Below are 23,703 nucleotides of genomic sequence, written 5' to 3'. Positions count from 1 at the left end.
GAGGGAGGGCCAGAGAGGGAGCGAGCGAGCGCCAGAGAGGGAGGGCCAGAGAGGGAGCGAGCGAGCGCCAGAGAGGGAGGGCCAGAGAGGGAGCGAGCGAGCGCCAGAGAGGGAGGGCCAGAGAGGGAGCGAGCGAGCGCCAGAGAGGGAGGGCCAGAGAGGGAGCGAGCGAGCGCCAGAGAGGGAGGGCCAGAGAGGGAGCGAGCGAGCGCCAGAGAGGGAGGGCCAGAGAGGGAGCGAGCGAGCGCCAGAGAGGGAGGGCCAGAGAGGGAGCGAGCGAGCGCCAGAGAGGGAGGGCCAGAGAGGGAGCGAGCGAGCGCCAGAGAGGGAGGGCCAGAGAGGGAGCGAGCGAGCGCCAGAGAGGGAGGGCCAGAGAGGGAGCGAGCGAGCGCCAGAGAGGGAGGGCCAGAGAGGGAGCGAGCGAGCGCCAGAGAGGGAGGGCCAGAGAGGGAGCGAGCGAGCGCCAGAGAGGGAGGGCCAGAGAGGGAGCGAGCGAGCGCCAGAGAGGGAGGGCCAGAGAGGGAGCGAGCGAGCGCCAGAGAGGGAGGGCCAGAGAGGGAGCGAGCGAGCGCCAGAGAGGGAGGGCCAGAGAGGGAGCGAGCGAGCGCCAGAGAGGGAGGGCCAGAGAGGGAGCGAGCGAGCGCCAGAGAGGGAGGGCCAGAGAGGGAGCGAGCGAGCGCCAGAGAGGGAGGGCCAGAGAGGGAGCGAGCGAGCGCCAGAGAGGGAGGGCCAGAGAGGGAGCGAGCGAGCGCCAGAGAGGGAGGGCCAGAGAGGGAGCGAGCGAGCGCCAGAGAGGGAGGGCCAGAGAGGGAGCGAGCGAGCGCCAGAGAGGGAGGGCCAGAGAGGGAGCGAGCGAGCGCCAGAGAGGGAGGGCCAGAGAGGGAGCGAGCGAGCGCCAGAGAGGGAGGGCCAGAGAGGGAGCGAGCGAGCGCCAGAGAGGGAGGGCCAGAGAGGGAGCGAGCGAGCGCCAGAGAGGGAGGGCCAGAGAGGGAGCGAGCGAGCGCCAGAGAGGGAGGGCCAGAGAGGGAGCGAGCGAGCGCCAGAGAGGGAGGGCCAGAGAGGGAGCGAGCGAGCGCCAGAGAGGGAGGGCCAGAGAGGGAGCGAGCGAGCGCCAGAGAGGGAGGGCCAGAGAGGGAGCGAGCGAGCGCCAGAGAGGGAGGGCCAGAGAGGGAGCGAGCGAGCGCCAGAGAGGGAGGGCCAGAGAGGGAGCGAGCGAGCGCCAGAGAGGGAGGGCCAGAGAGGGAGCGAGCGAGCGCCAGAGAGGGAGGGCCAGAGAGGGAGCGAGCGAGCGCCAGAGAGGGAGGGCCAGAGAGGGAGCGAGCGAGCGCCAGAGAGGGAGGGCCAGAGAGGGAGCGAGCGAGCGCCAGAGAGGGAGGGCCAGAGAGGGAGCGAGCGAGCGCCAGAGAGGGAGGGCGAGAGGGAGCGAGCGAGCGCCAGAGAGGGAGGGCGAGAGGGAGCGAGCGAGCGCCAGAGAGGGAGGGCGAGAGGGAGCGAGCGAGCGCCAGAGAGGGAGGGCGAGAGGGAGCGAGCGCCAGAGAGGGAGAGCGAGAGGGAGCGAGCGCCAGAGAGGGAGGGAGAGAGGGAGCGAGCGCCAGAGAGGGAGGGAGAGAGGGAGCGAGCGCCAAAGAGGGAGGGAGAGAGGGAGCGAGCGCCAAAGAGGGAGGGAGAGAGGGAGTGAGCGAGCGAGCGAGAGCCAGAGAGGGAGGGAGAGAGGGAGTGAGCAAGAGCCAGAGAGGGAGGGAGTGAGCAAGCGAGAGCCAGAGCGGGAGGGAGAGGGAGGAGTGAGCAAGCAAGATCCAGAGAGGGAGGGAGAGAAGGAGCACCAGAGAAAGCGAGAGAACTTGTAAAAGAATTGTATTTATATCAATGCCTTTCAGGTCCTTAGGATGTCCCAAGCATTTCACAGCCACATAAATTACAGAGACACAGAAACTAATTTGATATGTAATTCATGGATGAGGGAGATACATTGATTTTCCCACTGCACTGTCAAGTGTTAGGATCGTGGATATTGTTTATATAAACCAGTTACTGCATCTGTTCCTAATGTTAGCGTGATTTCACTTCAAAATACTCAAAGGGGCTGTGATCACAGAATCAGTGTGTGTGTGTTGGGGGGAGAAAAAGAAAATCAGATGATGATTTCCTGTAATGAGTATTTGAAAGAATACAGCTCAGCGACTAATGTCCTTTTAAATTCTTTGTTAATTTTTTTTTTTAAAAACGTAACATCAGCCCCAGAGAAGCAGCCAATTACATAGAATTTACAGCATAGAAACAGGCCATTCGGCCCAACTGGTCCATGCTGGTGTTTATGCTCCACATGAGCCTCCTCTCACCCTATCAGCATATCCTTCTATTCCTTTCTCCCTCATGTATTAATCTAGTGTCCCCTTACATGTACCTTTGCTATTCATCTCAACTACTCCTTGTGAGTTCCACATTCTCACCGGTCTCTGGGTAAAAAGAAGTTTCATAGAACCATAGAATGATACAGCACAGGAGGCCATTCGCCCCATCGTGCCTGTGCTGGCTCTTTGAAGGAGCTATCCAATTAGTTCCACTCCCACTGCCCCTGCTCTTTCCCCGCAACCCAGCAAATTTTTCCTCAAGTTTCTCCTGAATTCCTTATTGGATACACTAGTGACGGTCTTATATTGATGGGAACTCATCGGTCGAGTTAACAGCAAACACTTTCAAGCTGAAGCTGCGAGTTCCAGCAGCTAAAGCTGTAGACTGCAGGAAGATACCAATGGACTGGTCAGGTGGGCAGAGAAGTGGCAAATGGAATTCAATCCAGAGAAGTGTGAGGTAATGCATTTGGGGAGGGCAAACAAGGCAAGGGAATACACAATACATGGGAGGATACTGAGAGGGTGTAGAGGAACAGAGGGGCATTGGAGTTCATGTCCACAGATCCCTGAAGGTAGCAGGACAGGTAGATAAGGTGGTTAAAAAGGCATGCGGGATACTTTCCTTTATTAGCCGAGGCACACAGTATAAGAGCAGAACTGTATGCTAGAACTATATAAAACATTGATTAGGCCACAGCTTGAGCACTGCATTCAGTTCTGGTCATCACATTACAGGAAGGATGTGACCCTAGAGAGGGTACACAGGAGATTTACGACGATGTTGTTAGGGATGGAGAATATTAGTGATGAGAAAAGATTGGATAGACTGGGGTTGTTTTCTTTGGAACAAAGGAGGCTGAGGGGAGATTTAATTGAGGTGTATAAAATCATGATGGGACTAGATAGAGTGGATAGGGAGGACCGATTTCCCTTAGCAGAGGGGTCAGTGACCAGGGGGCATAGATTTACAGTAATTGGTGGAAGGATTAGAGGGGAGCAGAGAAGAAATTTTTTCACCCAGAGGATGCTGGGGGTCTGGAACTCACTGCCTGAAAGGGTGGGAGAGGCAGAAACCCCCAACTCATTTAAAAAGTACTTGGACGTACACCTGAAGTGCCGTAAACTACAGGGCTACGGACCAAGTGCTGGAAAGTGGGATTAAGCTGGATAGCTCTTTTTCGGCCGGCACGGATACGATGGGCCGAATGGCCTCCCTCTGTGCTGTAACTTTCTACGATTCTGTGATTTAAGACCCTGACCGAGTCGTTAAGCTGGTTTGGGGGGGGGGGGCGGGGGGGAGGGGAAAAAGTTCTACTCACGTGACCCATTTCTTTCGTTTTCGAGGAGGGTGTGCTGCTCGATGAAGCGACTGAGGCTGGGCTGTTGGGCGCGTCCTTCTTTATCCCACGGGACTTGTCCAGGCCGTTCTCGCGGGGAGAGTGGGCGGGGCTGATGCGAGGTGTGGCGGGATCCTGGAATTATAAAAAAAAAAGTCACAACACCGAAGCGAGACGCAGGAAAAGGCGGCGATTCAAAAAAAAATACCAAACAAAAACACGTCCGGTCGTTCTCAGGCAATTTGATAAAAGTGTCTCCTTTTCACCGCAAGAGTTGCAAGCGAAAAATTCCTCGTTTCGTGGACAGTTCAACAGAATGCATTCCAAGCCCTCCCACATCATACATTGCACAGCAAGTTGAAAGGACAAACCTCCAAAAGGCCATGGAGGGAGGTCCGCCCCGTCCCGTGCTTTGCCTTCAGCACGTTCTCTCTCTCTCTCTCTCCCCTGAAGGCACCAGCTCTTGCTGCGGCAGTTTCCCTCCATTAACTCACCCGAGTCCCCCTTCGAGCAACACCAGCCCAGAGAAAAACGCGCATCGGCGATTACAGGGGGCCAATCACAGCCGAGTCAGGTCAGTGACCGGACGGAGCAGGGCCGTTGGCCGATTCGCCTACTCCTCCTCGCTTGGAGACACCGACAAGGCCGACTGCGGCCGTTTTGGACGAGGCCACCAGAGGCCAGGGGCCGAGCTGAAGACAGCACCGGGTGGTAAGTTTACCTGCCGAGTTATCCAGGGAATACGGTCGCCATTGGTTATATAATGGGGACAAAAGAATGTAGATGCGTGGGGGGAGGGGAACGGAGGAGGGTGAACAGCAGACAAAATATCAGAAAGCTCATTAGCAGTAACACATGGAATGTCCCCTGGTACTGATACCAAGAAAAGCAAAGAGTCAGAAAAACAAGTTAAAATCTCCCATTCTTTTTCCAATGGGATCAAACTTTGACAGTTGATTCCCTGCATTAGTAACCTGGAAATGTGAGCAATGTCATTCTTTTTGGGACTGGGAAGTGGAATGAGAGAGAGAGTGGGCGGGCGGGCAGAGGAAAAGACTCCTCCAAAGTCTAGACTAAAGAGGAAAGTTTCACTTTGACTCGCGTCTCCGCAAAAGGATCCTCAACGACTCAGATTTAAAATGGCAGCCTTCTCTGCCCCTCCCCCCCAAAAATATTAAACATGGAGTCCTCAGGGAGGCAGGAGCTCATTTTTCCAGGTTGAAAAAAAAATAGCAGGATGACATTTCTTACCTCGTTGGAAACATCCACAACCAAGTCATCACTCTTATCGCCATCACTGTCCTAGAGAGAGGAGAGAAGCAGAAATCAACACAAGTTCTTTTAAAGAAAGACTTATGTTCATATAGCAACTAACACCCCCTCCATACAGCAGCTTCAACAGAGCAAAATGCTTCCAGGTGGGTGGGGGTTAAATGGACGCCAGGCATGGATTAAGAGAGTTGAAGGCTGCATAAAAGACAGACTGATTTGGATCGTTAGCGCACCATTCCATTTTACATCAAAGAAACAAAGCATTTTACGGTGTAGATTTCTAATAGGTTTAAAGAAAGAACTTGCATTTATATAGCACCTTTCATGACCTTAGGACGTCCCAAAGCGTTTTATAGCCAATTAAGTACTTTTTTTTTTAAACATAGTCACTGTTGTAATGTAGGAAACGTGGCAGCCAATTTGCGCACAGCAAGATCCCACAAAATCAGTGCGATAATGAGCAGATAGTATGTTTTTAAGGTGCTGGTTGAAGGATAAATATTGGCCAGAACACCAGGAGGAGAACTCTCCTGCTCTTCTTCAAACGGTAGCCACGGGATCTTTTACATCCACCTGAACGCGCAGACGCGGCTTCGGTTTTTGACGTCTCAGCCGAAAGACGGCACCTCCGACAGTGCAGCGCTCCCTCAGTGCTGCACCGGAAGTGTCGGCCTAGATTTTGTGCTCAAGTCCCTGGAGTGGGACTTGAATCCCCAACCTTCTGACTCAGAGGTGAGAGTGCTGCCCACTGAGCCACGGCTGACACCTACGACGACACAGTTGAAGAGTTAGCCTTTGAGGAGGGTTTTAAACGGGCGGGGTTCAGAAATGCCAATGGGCAGCGTTCACACAGCCTGGCAGTGCTTTGGGAAACTGCTCTCTCTCTCGCTAACGCTGATGAGCATGGATAGAGCTCCTATCCTCGCAGCGTCAGTCCTACCCAAACTGTTCCTAACAGGAGGAGTCCTGGCCGCTGCAGACTGTTTGTGGGAATTCTGTCGAGAACAGCAATTCCTGCCTGCAGGCTGAAATCTCTTCGATTAGCAACAGCAGACTGCAGCGGTGCAGAGGGGCAAGGGAAGGAGGGTGACGGATGGCAATGAACGCGAGAAGGAAAGGCGGGGCGGGAGAGAGAAAAGAATCCCAGCTTTAACTGAGGGGGAAAGAAGAAAATAAAAAAGTGACAGCTCGAACCCCAATGGAGAAAAAGAGAAGGAGGACAGAAAAGTGCCAGGGATGAGGGACTTCAGTTACGTGGAGAGATCGGAGAAGCTGGGATTGTTCTCCTTAGAGCAGAGAAGGTTAAGGGGAGATTTAATAGAGGTGCTCAAAATCATGAAGGGTTTTGATAGAGTAAATAAGGAGAAATTGTTTCCAGTGGCAGGAGGGTCGGTAACCAGAGGACACAGATTTAAGGTGATTGGCAAAAGAACCAGAGAGGGGAGAGATCTGGAATTCACTGCCTGAAAGGTCGGTGGAGGCAGATAATAAGGGATTTGGATAAATACTTGAAGGGGAAAAATTTGCAGGGCTATGGGGAAAAGAGCCAGTCTCGCCACATAACTGATGTCCCTCATCCTGGTACCAGTCCAGTAATTCTCCTCTGCACCTTTTCCAAGGCCTTGACATCCTTCCTAAAGTGTGGTGCCCAGAATTGGACACAAAACTCCAGCTGAGGCGTAACCAGTAATTTATAAAAGGTTTAGTATAATTAGGGCCATTCTCAAGTCATCAGCTTTTTTGGGGTTGTGTCAACTTTTGGTAGTTTTCAAGTTCGACACCTAAGGTTGGGGAGAGCGATGTGTCTCAGGGCAGAGGGGTTTAAAAGAGAGTTCTAGAATGTTGAGTCAGTGGCTAGAAGCTCTCTAATGTCTTACTGCCTGTCTCACTAAATCCACGTCACAAATCTCCAAAAGCAGCCGCATAGCCAGACTTACATATCTGTTCATGGTGTCCTTCTCTTCCACCTTTCGCTTCTTTGCATCCAGGTAGTCGGAGGAACTCCTGCTGTTTCTTTCGCTGGGCCTCAGGCTGTCCGAGGGAGAGACTGAGTTATTCTGCAGAAAACAGAAGAGGAAGTTATTGAAAGAGCCAAGCAGAGCAACCCAATCACTGCACAATCCCAGGAGGGAGAACCAAGAGGACCTGGGATCATTAAACCTCTCAAGTCCAATGCAACATTGCAAATCAGACAACAGAGAGAGTCTAACCACCTCCCCTTGACATTCAACTGCATTACCATCGCCGAATCCCCCACCATCAACATCCTGGGGGTCACCATTGACCAGAAACCTAACTGGACCAGCCACATAAATACTGTGGCTACAAGAGCAGGTCAGAGGCTGGGTATTCTGCGGCGAGTGACTCACCTCCTGACTCCCCAAAGCCTTTCCACCATCTACAAGGCACAAGTCAGGAGTGTGATGGAATACTCTCCACTTGCCTGGATGAGTGCAGCTCCAACACCACAAGAAGCTCGACACTATTCAGGACAAAGCAGCCCGTTTGATTGGCACCCCATCCACCACCCTAAACATTCACTCCCTTCACCACCGGCGCACCGTGGCTGCAGTGTGCACCATCCACAAGATGCACTGCAGCAACTCGCCAAGGCTTCTTCGACAGCACCTCCCAAACCCACGACCTCTACCACCTAGAAAGATAAGGGCAGCAGGCACATGGGAACAACAACACCTGCACGTTCCCCTCCAAGTCACACACCATCCCGACTTGGAAATATATCGCCGTTCCCTCATCGTCGCTGGGTCAAAATCCTGGAACTCCCTTCCTAACAGCACTGTGGGAGAACCTTCACCACACTGACTGCAGCGGTTCAAGAAGGCGGCTCACCACCACCTTCTCAAGGGCAATTAGGGATGGGCAATAAATGCCGGCCTTGCTAGCGACATCCCATGAACGAATACATTTTTAAAAACTCAATCCGAGACCAAACACGGTGAGGGGAACGGTCACTATGCTTGTCTCAGGGTTGCCAACCCTCCAGGATTGGCCTGGAGTCTCCAGGAATTAAAGATTAATCTCCTGGGTTTTTGCTGGCAGCAGTGCTCTGCAGAAAAATTATAGGGGAATTTTAAAAAAAGTGTGTTTTTTAGTATCTTGTTTGAACACTTCTGTTCATTAATTATAAAAATATAGGAGATGGGGAAAAAAGACTTTGACTGACAGTCAAGAATCATCCAATTGGGTAAAAGTCTTTTCGCTTTCCAATCGACTGTGGGAGGGCGGGGCACCATGAGGATTGACGTGTTGGGCGACCAATGGCGGGAGTGTGGGGGCGGGGCATCTGGAGTCAGGTGGTCATGTGATGAAACCTCCAAGAATACATCCAACCAGAGTAAGCAACCCGAGTGTGTGGGGTATCTATAGGTTGGTCTTGCACACCTCAGCTGATAACTGAGCATCACTTGCAGAGGCCGGGGAGTCCCAGAGAGGAGGGACTTCGGCTCGAAAATGTACCCACTTAAAAGTTACTGCAGAAACAATGGGAAATAGGACTGTATAGGGGACAGTGATGGTGATCTTCTGCAACACAATTCATCAGCAAATGAACCTCGACCATAAGTCTAGATATTACTATTTACTACATCATTACTTTAGACTAACAGTGAAATCGCCCTCCATATCCATCAAACATTTCAAAACAGATAAAATGCCTGCTGGATAACAGGGATGCTCCAACCTTCAGTTTAATTCACAGAAAACCGGGCTCAAAACACAAGGAAAAGAAGAACAGACATTCCCAACAACAACTTGCATTTATATAGCACCTTTTATGTAGTAAAACATCCCAAAGCGTAAATCAAACAAAATTTGACACCGAGCCACATAAGGAGATATTAGGACAGGTGACCAAAAGCTTGGTCAAAGAGGTAGGTTTTGAGGAGCGTCTTAAAAGGAGGAGAGGTTTAGAGAGGGAATTCCAGAGCTTAGGGCCTAGGCAGCTGAAGGCACGACGGCCAATGGTGGAGCGATTAAAATCGGGGATGCGCAAGAGGCCAGAATTGGAGGAGCGCAGAGATCTCGGAGGGTTGTAGGGCTGGAGGAGGTTACAGTGATAGGGAGGGGCGAGGCCATGGAAGGATTTGAAAACAGGGATGGAGAATTTTAAAATCGACTGGGAGCCAATGTAGATCAGCAAGCACAGGGGTGACGGCTGAATGGGACTTGGTGCGAGTTAGGATACGGGCAGCAGAGTTTTGGATGATCAAGGAAAATAAAGAACGTACATTTCCCAAAAAAACCTCCTGGGTTTAGATTGCTGTATGAGACAGATTTACTGCTGCCTCCCTTTGACTCCCCCTTAACTGGGCCTGGAGTTGCTCAGGTAGACAAGACCAACCTGCAGGTCATCTGGGGCACAATTTTAGCAACTGTACAACAACACATGACATTCCTCACATGCAGCCACACAGGTCAACTGTAGACACGAAATGTGGACAATGAGTGCGGATGCACTTATTGTATTCACAGATGAAAGTCAGCATCACACCCAGCTCTTAACCTATTACCGTCTTTCGGATGAGACATTAAAAACTGAGGCCTCCCCCCCCCCGTCTGCCCTCTCGGGTGGACGTAAAAGATCTCACGGCCACTAATTCGAAGAAGAGCAGGGATGTTCTCCGTCATGCTCAACCAACATCACAAATAACAAATTAACTGGTCACTATCACATTGCTGTTTCTGGGATCATGTTTAACTAACTTGATTGCGTTTTTTGATGAGGTAACAGAGCGGGTTGATGAGGGTAATGCAGTCAATATTGTCTATATGGAATTTCAAAAAGCATTTGATAAGGTGCCACATTTTAGGCTTGTCAGCAAAATTGAAGGCCATGGAATAAAAGGGGCAGCAGCAGCATGGATACGAAATTGGCTGAGTGACAGGAAACAGTAACGGTGAGCGGCTGTTTTTCGGACTGGAGGAAATTATAGTGTTCCTAGGACCACTGCTTATTTTGTTATACATTAATAACTTGGACTTGGGTGTACAGGGCACAATTTCAAAATTTGCAGATGACACAAAACTCAGGAAGTGTAGTAAACAGCGAAGAGGATAGTGCTAGACTTCAAAAGGACATAGGCAGGCTGGTGGAATGGGCGGACACATGGCAGATGAAATTTAATGCAGAGAAATTAGAAGTGATACATTTTGGCAGGAAGAATGAGGAGAGGCAATATAAACTAAATGGTCCAATTTTAAAGAAGGTGCAGGAACAGAGACCCAAGTGTGCATAAATCTTTGAAAGTGGTAGGACAGGTTGAGAAAGTGGTTAAAAAACATAAGGGATCCTGGGCTTTATAAATAGAAGCATAGAGTACAAAAGCAAGGAGGTTATGATGAACCTTTATAAAACACTGGTTCGCCCACAACTGGAGAATTGTGTCCAATTCTGGGCATCGCACTTTAGGAAGGATGTGAAGGCCTTAGAGAGGGTGCAGAAAGATTTGCTAGAATGGTTCCAGGGATGAAGGACTTCAATTACATGGATAGACTGGAGAATCTGGGATTATTCTCCTTAGAGCAGAGAAGGTTGAGAGGAGATTTGATAGAAGTGTTCAAAATCATGAAAGGTTTGGATAAAGTAAATAAAGAGAAACTGTTCCCATTGGTGGAAGGGTCAAGAACCAGAGGATACAGATTTAAGGTGATTGGCAAAAGAACCAAAGGCGACACGAGGAAAAACATTTTAAGCAGCGAGTAGTTATGAAAGGGTGGTGGAAGCAGATTTAATTGTGGCTTTCAAAAAGGAATTGGATAAATACCTGCAGGGAAAAAATTTGCAGGGGCTACGGGGAAAGAGCAGGGGAATGGGACTAACTGGGTTGCTCTTACAAAGAGCCGGCACGGGCTCGATAGGCCGAATGGCCTCCTTCTGTGCTGTAACCATTCTATGATTCGATCTTGCTGTGCACAACTTGGCTGCCACGTTTCCTACATTCCAACCGTGACCACACTTCAAAAAGGACTTCATTGGCCGTAAAGCGCTTTGGGACATCCTGAGGTTATGAAAGACGCTGTATAAATAAATGCAAGTCTTTCCTCGTTAACTGGTGGATCGTGCGCCACTGCACACTCTGGGCAGGAACTCCCACATCGAGTAATCAGGAATTTCCACCCAGAGCGTGACACAGACATTCTCTCCTCGGGGAGGGTACCAGGAGCTACAGGGGAGGGAGAAAAGGCAGCCAGCATGAGCTGAGGATGAGGTGGGGAGGGAGCCAGCCAGGACACAGAGCAAAATAGGTTAGAAAAAAGAAGGGCATGAACTCGTGATCATTTTGGGAGATGGGGGGGGGTTTGGAAAGAGGAAAGCAGTTAGATTCTGGGCTAACTGGATTCAGCTTTTCATTTAAATTCGAGTTCACTACTTTTAAAAATATATATATATATATACATACACACCTCGATAAGACTTGTCAGAAGCCAAAGGCTAAAGACATGGTGTCGTGTATAACACCCTGTACAATATTCCCACATTGCTATGAATTAAAAATATGCAGGTTTTTTTTGTTGTTGAAAAAAGGCAAGTTAGCAAGGGATTAAAAGCTAGATTCAAACCGCCAACCACTTCCAAAAACAAGGACTCTCTCAAAGCAATTCAGCTCTTTACAGAAAGCTAGGCCAAGATGTGAAGACTGAACAGAAGCTTCATCATGAACTGTTCAATAAAAGTACAGAAGAGGAGGAGGAGGCGGAGGGGGCACCCAAATAAGCAAGATTTCAGTCTCTATTCAACTCCTTCCAGAAAACCGCTCATCTAAGCCGAACAAAGAGAAGGGATTGAGCCTGGAGTCTGTAACACAAGCTAACATTAGGCCCAACAACTCGCTAATCAGCCATGCTTTACATTAAACATCAACTCATTTATTTCCCCCCCAAAAAAATACTGCTGCAGGTACAGAATAAGGCGATTCAAGAGCGAGCCTCCTGTAAAGCCCTCTTGGCACGGGCTGCCTGGGTGAATCGCCGAAGGTAGAAAGGCATGAAAAGAATGTCACAGGCTGCTTTCTTAAAAAAAAATAGGCCTCGTCTGCAGTTCCCAAAGAGGCAGCTATTCGGTGGGGCCAAGTGGAAATAATAACAATGTTCTTTAAGAGGTTCTTTTCATTCTCCTTGTGAAGTGGGAGGTGGGAGGGGGGGAGGGGGGGGGGGGGGGAAGGAAAGAGAGGGCGAAGTAGTTCATATTTCTCCTCGGCATCAGGCAGCAGCATTGGGCAACACCGAGCTTTTCTTCCCAGCCAGTCAACCTGAAAAATGCTGCGGACACCACAGAATCGTGTCGAGCAGTTAGAGGAATCGATCCATTCAGCCCTTCATGGGCACACAGCCAACTAACTAAATATTATTGCTGCTCTGGGCACAGACATTATATATTAAAAAAAAAAAAATTTTTATGAATGAATCTCACTCTTGTGTCCGTGGCCTGTTCTGGCCACTTACAGTGGATTTTCCAATCAGTTAGTTGAATTCAGGGTTGTTTTTTTTAAAAAAAAATCTTTTCGCGACCACACATCCTTTACAAGGTTAAAGCGACAGGCAGCCTGGTCACCAAACCTGCTTCAGCTCTTTTATCTCTGGGCATTTGTCACTCTAAAAGGCTGCTCGTTTCTCTGCCCCTCCCTCCCTCCCCCCCTTCTACTGAGGGGGAGCTTTGTGCAAAGTGACACCAGGAAATCAACGTGAACTAGGGCCAGGCTGATTGGACCGTTAACCTCCCACACAGAAGGTTCTGTCCCAGCCCCCCTGACAGCACAAAAGCTTTTTTTTTTGCATTGAAGCAAGCTTGGTCAAAAAAGAAAAAAAAAAAATGCATATCCAAGAAACCTCTTTCCAGGAATCGGCCCAAAGCTTCAGATTCCCACATGTAAACAAAAAAAAAATAAATGCTGGAAAAAATATTCATGGTCCACTTATTAAAATAAAAATCTTCCCACACTGGCTGGGTAGCTCCACTCAGCAAGAATCAGCCCCCCTTCAGGTGGAGTTGGAGTGAATCGCTGATCTGACAACACGCTGGAAGCTCCTTTTGTAAGCTATTCAATGCTCTCCATGGGCAACACGCCGTTGCCAACAAGGGTGGACAAATGATTCGCGCTCCCAGACCTCTGCTAATGCCCGCTCCGTCACCAGCTGTTAAAGAGAGGCGCACAAAACAACCAACAGCACATCAGCTCAGCTCAGCTGGCGGCATTCAGGGCTTGGCTCCGGAGGTCGTGGCCCACACCAAGACCAGGTACATAATCTACAACAACTTGTATTTATACAGCATCCTCAACACAGTAAAACGTCCCAAGGTGCTTCACAGGAGCGTAAATCAGACACAAGTTTGACCCCCGAGCCGCATAAGGGGTCATTAGGACAGGTGACCAAAAGCTTGGTCAAAGGGCGTCTTAAAAGGAGGAGAGAGAGTCTATGTTACAGCCACAACAGAAATTCACTGAGATAGGTATTGGGAGGTCTCAATCTATATACTGCTTGTATTTATATAGGGACTGAATCAAAAGTCGTGGAAACCAGAGAATTGTGCCATGCTTCTTTCAGCTTATGATAAGATCCTACATGAACACAAGGAGTATAATATGGATCTCTCACTTTCCCTCACGCATACCCCCACCCGGAGAAAAAAGCACCATGAAGACACAGCCCTGCACACAACCCCTATCCCCCCTCGCATCATCAGGCCCATGAATCATCACACTTGGGGGGCCCCCCCAACACCCCCACATTTTAAACAAGTGGACCATTTATTAAAGCCCCAAGATTAGAAAATTAATCCCACTTTATTTCCCCTCACCTCAACCCCACATCTCCACTGAATAAGGAATTTGTCCTTCTGTCTTTAGAACACAAGAGTCAGGGTTTAATGGGCTAGATAATTTAGACACTACGAAAAATAAAAGTTGGTTTAGTCTAGTTTTCCCAAATCATTTGTTCCAAAAAAAATCAATTTTAATGCACAAAATCTTATTAGGACAGGTGAAGCAGAGAGCACTGAAGGGGAGGCTTGATGCGTACATGAGGGAGAAGGGAATAGGGGGATATGGGGGCGGGTGGGAGGAGGTAATTAAGAGTGGAAGGAGGCTCGTTGGAACATAAACACCAGCGTAGACCAGTTGGGCCGAATGGCCTGTTTCTGTGCTGTGGAATCAAGGATCTGCCACTGGAACTTTGTCAATTTGCTAGTTTGAGGTTTTCCTGCAGCAAACCTGCAACCACCCATTTCCCACATCAGTCGACAGCTCCCAAGATGCTGCAGTCCAACTCAATTGGGGCCAGCCATTCTCTCGTCCTTCTTTCCCGCTGGCTGAGCAGGTTCATCTCGAGAGTTGCTGATCTATACAGGTCAGGAAGATCTCAGGTTTGATGCCTGATCAGTGGGGAGTTAGTTGATTTCAGATGGGTGATGGTCGGGTTGTTACAGTTGGGTTGCAGAGGAGAGAAACTGCAAGGATACCCAAGCCTTGACTGCTATGTAGTGCCAATACTGGGCGAATTCACTGCAACATCTCCTGCCTGTCTTTACTTTCAAGAGTCACATTAAGTGATCACCCCCTGCGCTCACTGACCTACAAAGGGCTACCGGTCCAGGAACACCTCGATTTTAAAATGCTCATCCTAGTTTTCAAATCATTCCATGGCCTCACCCCCTCCCTTTCGCTGTAACCTCCTCCAGCCCGACAACCCTCCCCCCACCACCCCCGAGATCTCTGCGTTTCTCCAACTCTGGCCTCTTGCGCATCCTCGATTTCCTTCGCTCCACCATTGGCGGCCGTGCCTTCGGCTGCCTGGGCCCTAAGCTCTGGAATTCCCTCCCTGACCCTCTCGCCTCCTTTTAAGATGCTCCTTAAAACCTACCTCTTGGTCACCTGTCCTAATATCTCCTTATGTGGCTTGGTGTCAAATTTTGTTTGATAATCGCTCCTGTGAAGCGCCTTGGGACGTTTTACAATGTTAAAGGCGCTATATAAATGCAACTTGTTGTTGTGTGGCCGTATTGCCACGAGGAGAATTACAGGCGTAGAGTTTACACCACAGCAAGGAATCAATTTCAGGAGATGGGGAGGGGGGGAAAAAAAAGAGGAAATTGGCAAGAAAATGAATGATAGGAAAAAAAAGGGTTAAATGTCAGCCTGTCACGGCCATAACTCAGGCCAAATGTACGGTGTCAGCTGACTCCAGATAATAGAGGAATCTGATCAAGGATAAAATGGCTTCTTAATCACAGGGGGATTTTTAGTTCTTCAGACTTGACTGCACTTATTCATAGGATTCACTCACATGAAACACAAACTTGCAGCAGCAGTACAAACCATCAGAATGCTTTAAGCCCATCTAATAAACGGCTTACACAGCCAGTAAATGAACAGGCGAGCACAATTCACCATTTGTATTCCTGCGTCGATTCTCAGACAAGGAACGGGCAAATCTCATCCTAAGCAGAGTCAGTGGGGTGAAGGAGGCCTGTTGGTGTTAACTCTAATGAAATTAAGGCATTGCTAATCTCCCTGTGTAGTTTCATTTTAATAAGCTGTCCTCCCTGCAGAGAGATCACAGAGAGGTGGAGGGGGGAGGAATGAGACAGAGCGCGAGGGACACACACACACAGACAGACACAGAGAGAGAGAAAAAAAAAGAGAAAGAGAGAGAGAGAGAGAGAGAAAGAAAAGAGGAAAAAAGAGAGAAAGAGAGAGAGAAAAAAGAGAAAGAGAGAGAAAAAAGAGAAAGAGAGAAAGAGAGAGAAAAAAGAGAAAGAGAGAGAAAAAAGAGAAAGAGAGAAAGAGATATGCAATAAAGAGAGAAAACTGAGTCAAATGTCAGTTCATGATTTTTTTTCTCTATCACTCAAAGGGTTCCCTACAGATCTTATACATAGTAAAACCTTGTTTAGATCATGCATCAGTTGCCAAAATAGAGGGAAAAATGTTTTCATATAAAAGGAAATCTCTTCAGCCATGAAAATACATTTCAAGAAAATGAAGGCAGTTGCTGTTGACGAGGAGATACTTTCCCCGATAAGTCCCGCCACAGACACAGACAGTTCCCACTTCAGCACCAAACATCTCCCCAGGCAATGTCACTATGGCAGGACAAGTCGTCCAATTATCTGCAAAAGGCTCAGCAGGTCAGGCAGCGTCCGTGGAGAGAAGGAGGTGGGGCCAACGTATCAGGTCGATGACCTCTCCTCAGCTCCGACTCCGGGGAAAGGTCATCGACCCGATACGTTCACCTTGCCTCCTCCACTCCTGCCAGCACTTTTCCCATGTTTTTAAAGTTCAGATTTCCAGCATCAGCAGTATTTAACTTTTTTTTTTAAAAAGAAAGTTTCGCTCACAGAGATCACTCAGTCCTCGATGTACTTGGGTAAAGGGGCCTGCTCTCAAAATAGCGGGGCAAGCAGACCTGAGCAACAAGGAGAAACTCAAGCTCGGGGCCTCCCCCAAAAAAATATCTGTGACAGGACCAAGCATCCCAAACAGCAGGTTATTAAAGAGAGCAAGTCATTTATGTAAGGGAGCAGTCAGGACCCTGAAAGATTCCTGTCGATGTATAATCAGGCCACCTTACAGCAGCTGGAAAACCTCTTTTTTTTTTATAACGTGTAGAAAAGTGAAAACAAGAGACACCTAGTGTATTAAACACTTTCCAGCTCAATACCACCATAAATCATTATTTCACTCAATTCCACTTACAAAACTCATTAACAGTCAGCAGAACATCCACGAAAAGTCTTCAATTACATCCAAATTTTAACTTAACGTTTGAAACATTTAAAATCTATTAACCCAGACCAAACATGTGCGTCAATAGTTTAATCTTTCTGGAGGCTGAGCTGTAGTTACCCAAAGCCTAAACAGAGACAAACCTCATCATGTAAAAACAAATTCTCTCCAGTCACTGATCCATACAGACAGTCCTGGGTTCTAAACCAGTCTGTGCCGAGTTACCTTATTTCAGAAAGGGTATCAATAAGGGAGGCTATGATTAGACCCAACATCTCTTGCCTGAAGGATGGTGGGGTGGGGGGGGGGAATGCCAGTCAGGACTCCCTTTCTTGATTTCTATCCGACAACCTCCACTAGAGCACAATAAGCAAAGATAGGGTCCACTTCAGTCGCACTGCCCTTGTAGTCGAATAGCTTGCCAACGTACACACACGCGCGCACACACCATTAAGGCTTGCACTTGAATAATGGCCACTTGAGCAAGGCACCAGAGTAACTGGAATTTGTGGAACCATAACCCAGCAAACAGTCAACTTCTTCAGGAGAGAGAGAGAGAAAAAAGAAGAGAGAGAGAAAAGAGAAGAGAGAGAGAGAAAAAAGGAGAAGAGAGAGAGAAAAAAGGAGAGAGAAAAAGGAGAAGAGAGAGAAAAAGGAGAAGAGAGAGAGAAAGGAGAAGAGAGAGAGAACGAGAACAAGAGAGAAAGAGAAAGAGAGATAAAAACACAAACTGATATTACAAATTTAATGCAGCAAGAACTCTTCCCTCTCCAAAGGCCTTTACCAAAACTTAGTCTGAAGAGGAGCTCATAACGTTGACAGGAAGAGCAGTCAACAAGAGACACTTTGTTGGATCTTGGAGTTTGAGATAACAAAGTTCGATAAACTCTACAAAGTCCACTAAAGTTAAAAATAGAGACATGGATAAGAGTGGGTGGTGCCTCACTCTCCACAGTGCCATCAATTCAAGCTACAAACTCACAGCACAGATTTTATTGGCCTTTAATGATGGCTACATTACCCAGTACACTTTGTAAATTAGTGGGCGAGTGACAACTAAGGTGAGAGTGTGTGGGATTCAGTACTTACCACACTGGATTCTCTCTCTGGTGAAACACAATTGAGCAGCAAAGGAGTGGCGACATCAGCAGTCAGGTTGCCGTCAGAACAAATCAGGCGGTGGTGGAAGAAAAGGAACGAGGAGGGAAAACGAGCAGGGGTTAAAGTCAGAATTCACAAGAACACAGAGTGAAACGTTCATCACACAATCTAAACCAATTAATATAATGGGAGCCCTGATTAGAGGTTGCCAACTCTGGTTGGACGTATTCCTGGAGATTTCATCACATGACCTCCCACCTCTAACCGCCCCCACACTCCCGCCATTGGTCCATCCTCCAGGCGCCACCACCTTCCCACGGCCAATTGGAAAGGGAACAGACTCTCCGTTGCCCAATTGGATTAATCTTGACCGTCAGTGAAACAGCCTTTTTTTCCTCATCTCCCACATTTTTATAAATGAAAACATTCAAAGAAAATGAACAAAACAATTTTTTTTTTTAAATGCCCCGATGACTTTTCTCCTGGTTTTTTGCTCACAGCAGTCTCCTGGAGATTGATCTTCAAGTCCTGGAGACTCCAGGACAATCGGCAAACCTGGCCCCGATGGGGGGTTAACTCCATTTTAACCAAAATATACAGGATATTTAATCAAGGGATCTCAGAAAAAAACCCAGCAGTACCTGCATTTTGACATCAGGTTGTTCATCGGTCAGCTTAAAAGCTTCACATTGCCAGATGTGGCAAGCCCTCACTTTTATGCTTTATTGTACAGTTACTAACTCTCAGATCCCGATCTATTTCTCCTCTTCCATTTTACATCAAAGAAACAAAGCATTTTGTGCCTCAGATTTCCAAGAATAGGTTTAAAGAAAGAACTTGCATTTATATAGCGCCTTTCACAACCTCAGGACTTACAGCCAATGAAGTCCTTTTTGAAATGTAGTCACTGTTATAATGTAGGGAAATGCAGCAGCCAATTTGTGCACAGCAAGGACCCACATATAGCAATCAGATAAGTGACCAGGTAATCTGTTTTTAGTTGTGTTGTTTGAGGGATAAATATTGGCCAGGACACCAGGGAGAACTCCCCCCTGCTCTTCTTCGAAATAGTGGCCGTGGGATCTTTTACATCCACCCGAGGGGGCAGACGGGGCCTCGGTTTAATGTCTCACGTGAAAGACGGCACCTCCGACAGTGCAGCACTCCCTCAGCACTGCGTTGGGTGTGTCGGCCTGGATTACGTGCTTGAGTGTCTGGTGTGGGACATCTTGGGGGAGAAATTCAACTGCGGTCGGGGTGCAAAACAGGTAGTTGCGGATCGGCCGCCCGTTATATACCCCGCTATTGAATTCAGTGGAAAGGAAATTCATGCAGGATGTGTAATAAGCTGACGATCCACTACTGCCCGTCTCCCAGAGATGCAAAGTCGCACTGGATGTATGGTTCTGTGGGCAGTGAACATCCTCTCTGGTACCTTGCCCGAGTGGCTATTTCTGACACACACACATATGGCTAAGGTGAATGTCACCACCCTTGAATTTTGAAGCCAAGATAAGAATCTCATTAGGAACGCACAGAGCTGAAGACGACCATCCAGGTTCATCCGGCTAATCCTTGTGTCTAGGATATATCAAATCCCACTCCCCCGCCATCTTCCCCCCAACTCAGTCTTCATTTCTTCACCCTCATCCACTCCATCCCCCAAAAGATACACTTTACTATTGCTCTCAATGGCTGACTAGACTTGGGACTGAGCAGGTTCACCACTTGTTTTACAAATTTTTTTTTTTTTTTTAAAAGTCATTCAACTGTAGATTCAAAACACACCGTGCGCCTCCTAAATAGTCGATCTCTCATTCTGTATTTTAAAAAGCACAAGAAGCTTTTTAAAAAAAGTTTCATTAAAACACTTGTTGGCAGAAGAACCAGAGCGGAGATGAAGAGAAATTTAATTACGGAGCCAGTTGTTTTGATCTGGAATTCACTGCCTGAAAGGGCGGTGGAAGCAGATTCAATAATAACTTTCAAAAGGGAATTGGATAAATACTTGAAAAGGAAAAAAAGCTGCAGGGCTACGGGGAAAGAGCAGGGGAGTGGGACTAATTGGATAGCTTTCAAAGAGAGCAGGCAAATGCACGATGGGCCGAACGGCCTCCTTCTGTGCTATTATGATTCTATGAAAACCCATTCTAATTTGAATTTTGGGTCAGTTGGTGTGAGGTCATGCAAGGCATGTCCTGCATGTAACTAAACAAAATAGTCAAAGGGATCTTATATATTGTATCCCACAAACACTACCCTCCAATCAATGGCTTCTTTCCCCAACAACAAACCCTATTTTCGTCACGCTACCCCAGGGTATAGTTACTCTTCAAACGATCGTATGGGGCTCTGTACGCTTAGACATCATCATAAGGTTCCCCCACACACAGTAATCAATCAATCAACTCTCTCTCCAAAAAAACATCAAACCCCAGTTCAGGTTTGTGGCGATGAAGTTTGTTCGTCAGGGAACAAGACAAGAAGCTGGTCCAAAAGAGATTAAACGTCCCTTCATCAGGAGGCTATCTTCTAGCCCTCAAATACTGAAGCCACACTGGTTGAGATGAGCCAACCCAGCACATACCAGGGATCAAAGCTGCGACCTTTGTATGGCTCAGTTCTGCATGGGACAGCACGTTTACCAATCGTGAGAATCCAAGCCAAGTTTCTAAAAATGAAAATATGACTATACCATGCCATCTGTAATTAATATTAATATACACCCCTGGCTACAGTAGCTTAGCAGTTGTGTTACTAGACTAGTAATCCAGAGAATACGAGTTCATAACCCACCCTGGCAGTATGAGAATTTGAACTCAGTATAAAATATCTGGAAATAAAAAGCTGGTGTCAGTAAAAGTGACCATGAAGCTGTCGGATTATCGGAAAAACCCAACTGGTTCACTAACGTTCTTTAGGGGAGGAAATCTGCCGTCTTTACCCGGTCTGGGTCTATACGTGACTCTAGTCCCACACTAACGTGGTTGAGCCTTAACTGCCCTTGCACGTTACTCATCTGTATCAGCACCCTCTCGGGGCGACTAGGGGATAGGGCAATAAATGCCGGCGATGCCCACGTCCTGAGAATAAATCAAATATATAGTTGTCCGAACTTCTTTCTCATGAGAAAGTATTGAATATTTTGTTTCTCCAGGGTTTGCATTCCAAAGTTCTCCGTTTTCCAACACATTGGTAAATGTAAACAGCTGAGCGGCTTTTGAGGGCGGCAACCAGTCTCCATCACACACACACTGTGGGGGTTATTTTCCGAGGCTGAGCGCCCAGCATGGAGCCTCACTCGATGGGAGCACGGGTCAGAGACAGGCCTAAAACACCATTAGGACCAATTCTAGCAAGGCTTGAAAAGAACATACACCCTTTATATATCAAGACTACATCATCATCTCCCAAGGTCCAAGATCCTCCTCACCTCTGTGATCCAATTCGTGGTGGTTCTTCTCATCCTTCACCGACAGGTGGGCCTGGCTGCCCAGGACGCTGGAAAGTGCTAGAAGTCCAGAGGTGCTGCCGGTGACCGGGGGGATTCCTGGTGGCTGCAGACCTGAGGGGTGGGGTGGCATCTGGACAGGAGGAGCGTGGGTGTGGGAGAGGTGCTGGGCCTGGAGCTGCTGCTGCTGCAGAGAAACCAATGGCAACGTGTTGGAAGGAAATTGGGACAGGAGACACGGATGGAGCGGAGCAGCAAGAGTGAAGGGAGAAGCGAGAGAGAGAGACACACACAGACACAGAGAAACAGAGAAAAACCTCATGAGTAACGTTTTAAAGTAGGTCATTAAGTGCAAAAACAAACTTAAAAAAGGCATCCAGGTAGTGCCCGGCTAAAGAGAAGTGAGAAAATTCCGGCAACAAAAAGGTTAATTAAGCAGGTCGGAGATAAAAATCGATCGACAAAAATACCTTACAAACACACAACATTAAGAGTTGGTCGTCTTCCCTCTCCTCAATGAGCTGAACCATGCTGGGGTACAGTCCCATGGGTCTCAGCTGCCCTCAAGAGGCCATTCTTCAAAGTAGTGAGCCTAGACAGTGAGTGTTGGCCAGGTATTAGATGGTAACGGGGGTGGTGGTGGTTACAGCAGAGTCCAACGCGCATTGTCCAACAGGTATATAGTGATCAGGAGCAGGAACCCTGGCCCAACCCCTCCACCGCCCGGCCCCAGGGGCAGAGGTGCCAAAAGAGCAGTATCCTAACCGGTACCCCAACCAAGCTCCACTAACTCAGCGCAGACCAGAGGGTGTCATAGCACAGGCCGTGTGCGATTCGTTGGCGTCCTACGGTCACTGGAGAGATGCCAACACTGTACTCTCTCAACAGATTCATCATTCAAATTTTAAACAAAATACACACACACACACACACACACACACACAATGTCTCCGCAAAAAATCATCCAGAACAGACGCCACACACTTGAGCTTTAAAAATCCATAAAATGCAGACATCAACATGGCATCCACCGCAACACAGCTCCAGCCAACGCCCATGTCATCTTAGTTATAATATCTGTCGACTTGATTATGGGCAAGCTGTGCAGGTATCGTGCTATGTGATTTTGACTCCTTCCTTTCTAGACTTTTCCCACTTGCAACCTGTGGGCACGTTTCTTTTGGCAGGAACAGCCTCGAGATCCAGGTTTCCTCGAGTATTCCATTGGTCCTGCTCTTGGTAATAGGCACATCAAATGGTTAAAGACTTAGGACTAGGTTTTGATGCTCACTTGTATTTTGGTCTGTTGCTGTTTGTTTCTCTTTCCCACCCCCAATCCAAATATAAATGTTAGTTACAAACAGTGAGCACTGAGGACACTCGGAGATTATATGGTCCCGGGCGGGGTGGGGGGGTGTCTGCGTCATGAGGCACCGGGCATCACAGCTATATGGGACGGGCTAGATGGACCAGTGGCTTTTGTCCCGTCCGACATTGTCGAATGCTCGCATGTGCTATCGGGGGAATGTCCTGATCGGTAAAGTCCGAGGCAGCTGATCATCAGTAAAGGCACAGCCGTTAACCCAAAGTACCGTGAGCTCAGCCAGAGTACTGGTTTGGATGCTGCAACTGACTTGGGAGGGGGATGAGCTAGATTTGAGCTTCTGATCACTATCCAGAAACATCTGCGTCACGCCTGTGCGTGCACACCTGTCTATTAGGGGTCTCCAGGAATTAAAGACTAATCTCCAGGACACTGCTGCAAGCAAAAACCCAGGAGAGAAATCAGAGGGGCATTAAAAGAAAGTGTCCTTTTTATTTTCTTTGAACACTTTTGGTTATTAGTTCTAAAAAAAGTCAAGAATCATCCAATCAGGTAATGAAGCGTCTATTCGCTCTCTGATTGGCCGTGGGAAGGCGGGGTATCGCGAGGATGGACATGTCGGGCGACCAATGGCGGGAGCGTGGGCAGTTGGAGGTCAGGTGACGAGACACCTCCAGGAATACGTCCAATGGGCGCTGGGTATGGACCAGGAGCGGGAACCTAGGCTGGTGTGGTTTTTTTTTTACACTGCCCTCTGTAGCTCAGAGGAGATAACGAGGCCAATAAAAGCCGCCCTCCCTCCCTCCACCTCGGCCGAGATTAGCTACGCCAGTCTGTAGTGACCAGGAATCGGGCCTGGGAATTTCCTGGCTCGATACCAAGCCTGGCCATCGAAGGAGCTCTCCGCCAAGTTGAGCGCTGACCCTGGGGTTCAGGCCAGGAGGAGGCCCTTTATTAACTGGACAGGCAGCAGAGTGCGCTGGGCCAACATTCTCTGCTAACGCTGCAGCGATCTCTCGGAAGGAAACACGTTGCTAGCCCGAACCCTCAGCGACCTCCTTCAAGCCGACTCAAAAGCAGAGATGCAAAGAGATCCAGACTGAAGTGGCAGGACATTCGGAGA

General features: G+C 48.4%; 1 protein-coding gene across 18 annotated transcripts in view; it reads right to left on the bottom strand.

The window, feature by feature from the left end:
• tle3a (TLE family member 3, transcriptional corepressor a) overlaps nucleotides 1–23,703 on the bottom strand; it is an 81,405-nt gene that overhangs the window by 13,762 nt on the left and 43,940 nt on the right. For 11 of the 18 annotated variants that reach the window (XM_067971304.1, XM_067971308.1, XM_067971305.1 and 8 more), the window contains 5 exons: nucleotides 21,239–21,443; nucleotides 17,794–17,810; nucleotides 6,901–7,020; nucleotides 4,943–4,993; nucleotides 3,674–3,826 (listed from right to left, as the gene is read on the bottom strand). In XM_067971304.1, the coding sequence (XP_067827405.1) occupies nucleotides 3,674–3,826; nucleotides 4,943–4,993; nucleotides 6,901–7,020; nucleotides 17,794–17,810; nucleotides 21,239–21,443 (546 nt within the window). The remainder of the gene's footprint in view (nucleotides 1–3,673; nucleotides 3,827–4,942; nucleotides 4,994–6,900; nucleotides 7,021–17,793; nucleotides 17,811–21,238; nucleotides 21,444–23,703) is intronic. The other 7 variants (XM_067971306.1, XM_067971307.1, XM_067971320.1 and 4 more) reach the window with 1 other exon arrangement.

The sequence above is a fragment of the Heptranchias perlo genome, chromosome 34 (assembly GCF_035084215.1).
Source record: "Heptranchias perlo isolate sHepPer1 chromosome 34, sHepPer1.hap1, whole genome shotgun sequence".
Classification (NCBI taxonomy): Eukaryota; Metazoa; Chordata; class Chondrichthyes; order Hexanchiformes; family Hexanchidae; genus Heptranchias; species Heptranchias perlo.
This window is presented reverse-complemented; position numbering and strand designations above follow the sequence as displayed.